At 50.0% G+C, this 9,024-nt stretch overlaps 1 protein-coding gene across 6 annotated transcripts in view; it reads left to right on the forward strand.

Moving 5' to 3' along the window:
- Positions 1 to 8,086, forward strand: part of Nr4a2 (nuclear receptor subfamily 4, group A, member 2) — a 15,757-nt gene extending 7,671 nt beyond the window's left edge. The window contains exons 1-9 of one of the 6 annotated variants that reach the window (XM_013518806.1): positions 1,063 to 1,293; positions 2,878 to 3,004; positions 3,489 to 4,354; positions 5,142 to 5,271; positions 5,670 to 5,833; positions 6,735 to 6,937; positions 7,320 to 7,336; positions 7,441 to 7,498; positions 7,645 to 7,796. In XM_013518806.1, coding sequence (XP_013374260.1) covers positions 3,491 to 4,354; positions 5,142 to 5,271; positions 5,670 to 5,833; positions 6,735 to 6,937; positions 7,320 to 7,336; positions 7,441 to 7,498; positions 7,645 to 7,702 — 1,494 coding nt within the window. In that variant the 5' untranslated portion in view covers positions 1,063 to 1,293; positions 2,878 to 3,004; positions 3,489 to 3,490 and the 3' untranslated portion in view covers positions 7,703 to 7,796. Of the gene's footprint in view, positions 1 to 1,062; positions 1,298 to 1,343; positions 1,853 to 2,877; positions 3,005 to 3,488; positions 4,355 to 5,141; positions 5,272 to 5,669; positions 5,834 to 6,734; positions 6,938 to 7,319; positions 7,499 to 7,644 lie in introns of those variants that run through there. The other 5 variants (XR_001235828.1, XM_005393417.2, XM_005393416.2 and 2 more) reach the window with 5 other exon arrangements.
- Positions 8,087 to 9,024: the final 938 nt, after the last annotated feature.

The following is a 9,024-nucleotide window of genomic DNA, read 5'->3' on the forward strand; positions in this document are numbered from 1 at the left end:
GGGCTCGGCGGCGAGTCTGGGCCGCGGAGGTGGGGCGGACCCCGTCGTGGGAGGGCGGGCGGCGCGCGCCTTCCGGTTTTGCAGAGGCTGCGCACCCCCAGCCCCCCTGCTTCTCAGGCCCTGTCTTTTCCTCTGGACTCAGTTTGCGGCTGTAATGGCCCTTGCGTTTCAGAGGAAGGTCGATCTATTTCCCTAAAATAAGATACGACGAGTCGTGGGCACTGGGGAGTGTCGAAAGTTTTAGAGTTGGCAGAAGGTTGGATCAGAGCATCTTTCTGCAGAGATGCACCTGTTGCCAGCTGCTTGGCTGCATTGTCTGCGAAAGAAAAGCAGGCGACGCTTTCCTGTGACTTTTGGGGTCCCCGAAGGGCCGGGTCACTGCCTATCCCCTCCCCTCCGCACACCACGGTCTCCCTGAACAAGAGCACTTCAAAGAAAGATAGGCCCCTACCCTAACGCCTTTCACAGCAGAGTGTGGTGTGTGTGTGTGTGTGTGTGTGTGTGTGTGTGTGTGTGTGTGTAGATAAGGCTAGGAAAAGGGAAAAAAGTGTGCACCGGCTAGGAAACCCCACCCGAACTGCCCGAGCCCTCTGAGAGACGAGTGTCACGGGACACCTGCGTGCACGTCCCCTGGGGGGTGGGGAGGTGTGTGACGAGGTGGCGAGGCACAGCCCAGCGCTGCTCCAGGTGCGGTGTACCTGGCCCACGCCTGCGTTCCTTTCCACCCAGGCTTTTGTTGCACCTTCCCCACGTGTGAGCGGCCCAGAGCCGGGGGCCCGGGGAGTGTTGAAATGTAACGGCGCTGTGGGCTTCGCGGATCTGGGTGGAGGGTGACACCTCCTTCGGAAAGAAAAAAAACCACCCCAGCCGGCTACCAAGGTGAAGGCAGACGGTTCCCACCTTAAATTCCGCCCTGCTCGTGACGTCAGGTCGGAAATATACCAAAGCGAGCGCGGGCCAGCAGTCCGGGAGCGCGGCGGCGCGGCGATTGGGCGGCCGGCCGCTGACGCGCGCTGACGCGCGGAGACTTTAGGTGCAGTTGGCAGCGGCGGCGCGAGCCACATAAACAAAGGCACATTGGCGGCCGGGCCAGTCCGCCCGCGGCTCGCGCTCGGCTCCGCAGCCCGCTCGCCTGCCCCGCCGGCCGCTTACCTCTGCTGCCCGCGGCTCGCGGCGTCTCTGCTCCCTTCGCCCCGCTCACTCTCCCCTTCCCGAGCCCGGCACCCGGGCTCCCCAAGGGAATCACACTTCAGCAGAGTTGGATGAATGAAGAGAGACGCGGAGAACACCTAAGTGAGTAGGTGCAGCCCGTGAGCTCGCGTTCTTTGATCCTTCTTTAGCTTGTCTCCTCTTCCCACGGGCCGAAGTGAGCGCCAGAACCGTGAGCGCGAGTGGGCAGGAGGATGGGGAGTGGGTTGCGTATAGCTGCGACGGGCATTTGTTCTAACTCCAGCTTTGGCATTAGGGGGGAGTTGGCTGCCGGCAGAGGCTTCCGGGCTCCTCATTGGTGGACGTGGAAGGGAGACTCCACAGTGTTTGGGGCTGCCGCCTTCCCCGCGGAAATGTGCGCAAAGTTTGCTCTTGGTGTCGGAATTGATTGCGGCTTTTGGACGTGGAGACTCAAGTCCTGTGTATGGGAGGGAAGCTGCTCTCAAACTGACAGGGGAAGAAAGTTCTTCAGTTTGTGTTGCTTGGGAACTGTGTCACTGCGGTTGGCCAGCTTGCCGATGTTTCCCGGGTACTGTTGAGTAAGGGTAGTGTTGATAGAGTGTCCTGTTACTAAGTTGCCTGAAATTTCTGGTTTTGAACATATGTCTTTCTGGAGAGAAGGAGTGAAAACGCACTTAGGAAGGTAATAGGGGGTTAATGTCCAAGGCGCAGGCATATTTCCAAGGGCTGTGTTGTGGGGGGGTCAAGAGTCTCCCTATTTTTTTCTGCTTAACCTCCTCCTCCCTTCCCTCCACTGAAGCGAGATTATGGGGGAAGGGAGGGAGTAGGAGTGGATGTTTGGCTTTCTTTTTCATTAGTAATAAGATTGTGCTCTCGAATAGCGTCCAGTGGGAACATCTGAAAATTAGTGGGACACAAGAATGCCTTGTTCCAGCAAGTAGCCAGATTGTGCAAGGTATTGTGGAGAAGGTATTCAGGTTGCTGTGCTCGGAAGTGCTTCTGACATTGGTTCCAGCACCTCTAAGCAGTATTCCCCTCCCTCTGCAGTTGACCTGGGATGCACCTGGCAAAGTGGGGTCTTCTTCTCCCACCCCTTGGCCATTAAAGATATTGGAAACCAAGACTTCTGGATAAATAAACTTGTATCAGTGTATCCCCAATCTCAGTGTTCTGTCAAAAGAAGTCAGATGCTTCCACTCAAATTGCCTTCCTGGCTGTCCAGGCCTTGCTAATATTTAGTAAGGGGAGTTGTTTTTCTTATTTTATATTCTTGACTTTTAACTTTCTTCCTGCCTCCCCCCCAAAAAGCCTATTTGACCACAGGGGAAAAAATCAACAGCAAGTTCCAACGCTGCACTTTCTCTTAAACTCTAGTTTTCTTATTCTAGTCTGAACTAGACTAAAGTGAAAATGACTTCTTCACCCACACTCTAGCAAAAGGGCCAATTCATTTCATCATGAGTATTAAATAAATTCACAGAATACCTTTCCTTCTGCAGGATCTTATTGCTACAAGGATTTACACAGTGCAGCGGGTGACGTTCTTTCTTGTTTCTGGGCATGTCTTTTACACATCCGTTTCAACTACTGTTGGGTAAAGGCTACACACTAATTTCCAGTGAGACATAAAAGGACCCAGTGAACCCACATGTGCTCAGCTCAGTCTCTGTGAGGAGGACGCTGAGACTTCTTGTGTCTGTGTTTCAGGGAGGAGACTGGACAGGCTGGACTCTGCATTGCTCTTTTAAAAATCTTGGAAACTTTGTCCTTCACTGAATTTCGACACTGTCCACTTTAAATTTCCTCGAAAAAAACACCAGTAACTCGGCTGAAGGTTAGTGAACTTTATTTCTTTTTACCTTTCCCGAGTTCTGTTAACGTCAAGAAACAGAGCATCGGACTCTCCTCAAGCAAACCCTGTAACTTCAGGTTACAGGAAACAACTTTCTCATTGTGCACTTCCACTTCCTTTCTAGAATGCTCGTTTCTAGAAAGCTTACTGAACCCTAGCTTTGGAGAAGGGGCTTTATCAGAGCGGGATTGACAGTGAAGGGGCGGGGAGTGGTGGGAGGCACTGATATTGGAAATATCCTGGAATATAAACCCTCAAGAGCTTTATAGCTCTGGTCCTTATTTGACCAGTGCTTTCAGGCCCTATGCTATTGCTCTGCAGCTTTCACCTCTGTTTCCCTTCCTTTCGTGCCCCTACCCACTCACTGACCGCTGTGGGCTGCCGGTGTAGCTCCAGGTGTTCCTGAGCCCGGGAGAAGGTGTTCAGTTGACCAGGCTGAGTGTGTATCACCCTGTTTCATTTCCAGCCATGCCTTGTGTTCAGGCGCAGTATGGGTCCTCGCCTCAAGGAGCCAGCCCCGCTTCTCAGAGCTACAGTTACCACTCTTCGGGAGAATACAGCTCCGATTTCTTAACTCCAGAGTTTGTCAAGTTTAGCATGGACCTCACCAACACTGAAATCACTGCCACCACTTCTCTCCCCAGCTTCAGTACCTTTATGGACAACTACAGCACAGGCTACGACGTCAAGCCACCTTGCTTGTACCAAATGCCCCTGTCCGGACAGCAGTCCTCCATTAAGGTAGAAGACATTCAGATGCACAACTACCAGCAGCACAGCCACCTGCCCCCCCAGTCCGAGGAGATGATGCCGCACTCCGGGTCGGTTTACTACAAGCCCTCTTCGCCCCCGACACCCACCACCCCGGGCTTCCAGGTGCAGCACAGCCCCATGTGGGACGACCCGGGGTCTCTCCACAACTTCCACCAGAACTACGTGGCCACTACGCACATGATTGAGCAGAGGAAAACGCCAGTCTCGCGCCTCTCGCTCTTCTCCTTTAAGCAGTCACCCCCAGGCACTCCGGTGTCCAGCTGCCAGATGCGCTTCGACGGGCCCCTGCACGTCCCCATGAACCCGGAACCCACGGGCAGCCACCACGTAGTGGACGGGCAGACCTTCGCTGTACCCAACCCCATTCGCAAACCCGCGTCCATGGGCTTCCCAGGCCTGCAGATCGGCCACGCATCGCAGCTACTTGACACGCAGGTGCCCTCGCCACCATCGCGGGGTTCCCCCTCCAACGAGGGGCTGTGTGCGGTGTGCGGCGACAACGCGGCCTGCCAGCACTACGGTGTGCGCACTTGTGAGGGATGCAAAGGCTTCTTTAAGGTGAGCAAGGGCGGGTCTGAGAGGGCAGGTAGGGCCCCCTAGTGCCAGGAACCCTGGAGAGCACCCTTCACCTCCGCTTGGGCTGCCCAGCCTCAGCTGTCCCTGGTCGCTCAAGTCTCCCGGGTCTCAGCTGACGCTGTTTTGCAGCTGCCCACGGGCTGCCGAGGAGGCCGCTGGGTGTCTGAGCAAGGGAAGCTGGAAGGCTGGGAGCCCGGGGGTCGAAGCCCCCCTCACCTCGCCGACCCGGCGTGCCCTCCACCGAAGTTGCTGGCGCTGGACTTAGAAGAGGGTCATTTGCATGTGCTAGGAGCTGTCTTTCCTGCTCAGATTGAAATTGGTTAGGACAGAGAACCGTGTCTGAGCTAACCAAGTGGAACAGAATTCCCTATGGTCAAATTAAGTGATCTCTTTATTTCACCATCCTGATTGAATAATCTTATCATTTTAAATAGAGCAGGTCTCCAAGGAATGTAAATAATATGAATGCCCACGGATTTGTATTTACAGAGCGACTCTTTCCCCTTCTCTTGGCATATAAAACACAGCAAAGAGCGGCAAGGTTAGCTCAAATGTTAACGCTATCAATTTTCTTCTGTTAAATGCCCTGCGGGAGGAAAAAAAGAAAAGAAATAGAAAAGGAAAAGGGGAAATATGAAAAGGAATCGTGAGTGTGTGTTTGTTTGTGGGGAGGGAGTGTAGATCCAAGCCAGTGAGAAATTGTCTCCAGGTTGCTGGATTTTCAAGGAAAAAACAAATAATTTGCGGCATACATTGTCTCCTTTTGCAGCGCACTGTGCAAAAAAATGCGAAATATGTATGTTTAGCAAATAAAAACTGCCCAGTGGACAAGCGACGTCGGAATCGTTGTCAGTATTGCCGGTTTCAAAAGTGTCTGGCTGTTGGGATGGTCAAAGAAGGTAGGTGGGGGCAATCTGTTGACCCCCTCAGTCTATGCCCCTAGAAAACAACTACTGGTTCCCCAGTCCTGTGGTCCACTTTCCAGAGACCCAGAATCTTCAGCGCCCCCACCCTGCGCCCCTACCCAACCTCTGGGACCTGGCCCCAGCCTACATGCCCAGCCTCTCCTAGAGAAAACCACCAGGCCCTTTTTGCCTTTAACTGCATGACCCAGTTGGAGGAAGACATAAAATAATCCTGCATTTTTTTAGTGCCTTTCCTCAGTAAAAGCTTTACAAGAGAGGGGTTCTGAGCCCTCAGGCCTGGTGCCCACAGCTGCAGTCTGGGATGGGGGTGAGGGGGGCAGCAGCTGGGCCTGGGATCCCAGACTGGTGCAAACAGGGCTGTTCTTTTGCAGTGGTAAGAACCGACAGTTTAAAAGGCCGGCGAGGTCGTTTACCCTCCAAACCGAAGAGCCCGCAGGAACCCTCTCCCCCTTCGCCCCCAGTGAGTCTGATCAGTGCCCTCGTCAGGGCCCACGTTGACTCCAACCCGGCTATGACCAGCCTGGACTATTCCAGGGTAAGAAGCTGGTGCGGGGTGGCGGCAGGGCGGGGGGAGGAATGTGTGGACAAACCAACAGATGGGCAGGACCACCTCCTCATACCCCATACCTTGCACTAAACTTCAGACTCAAGGGACGTGGCCAGGCTGGTGAGGCTCTATGCCTCACAGCTTGGGTGGGGCCACGGGAGATACACAGATGGTGTAGCTCAAAGTGTAGCTGTGAAGACCGGCATAGCAGTTCAGTCTCTGTGAACTGCCCCCGACTGCCACCACCATATACACCAATGTCTCAAAGGCAAAAGCCAGAGGCTGTGTAGTACCCCCTTGCCCCAACCTTTCCATGTTATCCCGATCTTCCAAAGAGGTACAGTAATCCTCATCTTTTCTGCCGGTGTCCGGGTAAAGGAGGTGGGACCTGCTTGGGGGCCAGGGAATGAAAAGAGAAGGGTGGAAGGAATAGTAGTGGGGTCAGGGATCAAGTGGTCAAATTCCTCTTTTACTCCAGCTGTGAAAAATGTGCTGGCTTTAATTGGAGGAAGTGTGTTGGGCAAACCTAGAAGCTACTGCAATATTATTAAGATTTGCAAAGGGCGTCTCAGCTCAGAGACCCTCTGTGGGACTAGAATGAATACTAACACGTCAATTGTTTTGTGGAGATAAGAGTGAACGTTTCCCAGGGCTGGATCACACTGTATTTAGTCTGTATGGAAATGGTAATTTACATATTTAAAGCAACGACCTCATAGCACCGTCCCTAATTGAATTAATTGCCCCAGAACATCTAATTTCCTTACTGGTCAGAGAGAGGTTTAATTGTTATAAAAACCTGGCTCCCCTACTAGAAATGGGGTTAGCAATTTCACGGGTTATATATTTTAGAGAACCTCATTAAGTGCTTTTTAAAATGAAATTCCAGTTCCAGGCGAACCCTGACTATCAGATGAGTGGAGATGACACCCAGCATATACAGCAATTCTATGATCTCCTGACTGGCTCCATGGAGATCATCAGGGGCTGGGCAGAGAAGATCCCAGGCTTTACTGACCTGCCCAAAGCTGACCAGGACCTGCTCTTTGAATCAGCTTTCTTGGAACTGTTTGTCCTTCGATTAGCATACAGGTAATGAGAAAGGAGACAATCCAGGGAGGTTGGAGAGGAATCCAGAAAGTAAAAGACAGTGAGGCAAAGGGGTAGAAAAGAGGAATAAGGGAAAAGGACAGACTAGAAAATGAAAGGGGGAAAAAGGAAAGAAAAGAGAACACAAAAGGAGAAGGGAAGGAGTGTGAACCCAGAAATCTTGTATGAATGGAGTGGAGGTGGGATAGGGGGCGTTCTTGATTGTTATGAAATTAAACCCTTTCAAGGTCCACTGGTCTACATTTTATTAACTCTTCAGTAATTAGGTGCCTCTTAAATCCCTCATTTATTGCTCTTCAAGTAATTAGTTGTTTAGCTTCTCTCTCTCTCTTTTTCTCCCCTCTCTCTTTGGTATTAATTGCAGGTCCAACCCAGTGGAGGGTAAACTCATCTTTTGCAATGGGGTGGTCTTGCACAGGTTGCAATGCGTGCGTGGCTTTGGGGAATGGATTGATTCCATTGTTGAATTCTCCTCCAACTTGCAGAATATGAACATCGACATTTCTGCCTTCTCCTGCATTGCGGCCCTGGCTATGGTCACAGGTCAGTACTGCAGGGGCAGGGCACGTCCCCTCCAGAACTGTCCACTGGGATTTGTCCTGGCCTTCCCTTGTCACACCTCTTCTCTCATTCTGCCTGTTAACTAACTGCCTGGTGCCTTCTTCTGTTTTTTATTGTGTTTTCTGCAGAGAGACACGGGCTCAAGGAACCCAAGAGAGTGGAAGAGCTGCAAAACAAAATTGTTAATTGTCTCAAAGACCATGTGACTTTCAATAATGGGGGGTTAAACCGCCCCAACTATCTGTCCAAACTGTTGGGGAAGCTCCCAGAACTCCGTACCCTTTGCACACAGGGGCTACAGCGCATTTTCTACCTGAAATTGGAAGACTTGGTACCACCGCCAGCAATAATTGACAAGCTTTTTCTGGACACTTTACCTTTCTAATATCTTCTCCCATGCACTTCAAAGAACTGGAAAGAAAACTAAAACTGTCCAGAGGGGCTAGTCATACGGCAGAGATAGCTCCCTGAGCTGTCTCAGCACAAGCTGTCCCCGCTTCTGTAAAACTCCCAGCCCCTTGATCCCTAAAGAAAACAAATAAACAAATAAAAACTGTTGCTATTTCCTAACCTGCAGGCAGAACCTGAAAGGGCATTTTGGCTCCGGGGCATCCTGGATATAGAACAAGGACTACACACAATACAGTGGTATAAACTTTTTATTATCAGTTAAAAATCAGTTTGTTGTTCAGAAGAAAGATTGCTAATGTATGATGGGAAATGTTTGGCCATGCTTGGTTGTTGCAATTAAGACAGATGATGTCTCACACACACACACACACACACACACACACACACACACACACACTCACACACACATCTTAAGGGGACCCATAAGTACTGCCCTTTAACAAGACTTCAAAGTTTTCTGCTATAAAGAAAGATGTAATATATAGTAAAACTAAATGTTGCGTGGGTGGCATGAGTTGAAGAAGGCAAAGGCTTGTAAATTTACCCAATGCAGTTTGGCTTTTTAAATTATTTTGTGCCTATTTATGAATAAATATTACAAATTCTAAAAAATAAGTGTGTTTGCAAAAAAAAAAGAAAATAATTACATAAAAAGGGACAAGCATGTTGATTCTAGGTTGAACATGTTATAGGCACTTGCTACTTCAGTAATGTCTATATTATATAAATAGTATTTCAGACACTATGTAGTCTGTTAGATTTTATAAAGATTGGTAGTTATCTGAGCTTAAACATTTTCTCAATTGTAAAATAGATGGGCACAAGTATTAACACATCGGAAAATCCTGACAAAAGGGACACATAGTGTTTGTAACACCGTCCAACATTCCTTGTTTGTAAGTGTTGTATGTACTGTTGCTGTTGATAAAAGAAAGTTTATATCTTGATTATTTTGTTGTCTAAAGCTAAACAGAACTTGCATGCAGCAGCTTTTGACTGTTTCCAGAGTGCTTATAATATACATAACTCCCTGGAAATTACTGAGCACTTTGAACCTTTTTGTTCTTTTTAATGTCTAAAATTGTCAGTTAATATAT

This window comes from Chinchilla lanigera, unplaced genomic scaffold (genome assembly GCF_000276665.1).
Source record: "Chinchilla lanigera isolate Chin_1 unplaced genomic scaffold, ChiLan1.0 scaffold00048, whole genome shotgun sequence".
Taxonomy (NCBI): Eukaryota; Metazoa; Chordata; class Mammalia; order Rodentia; family Chinchillidae; genus Chinchilla; species Chinchilla lanigera.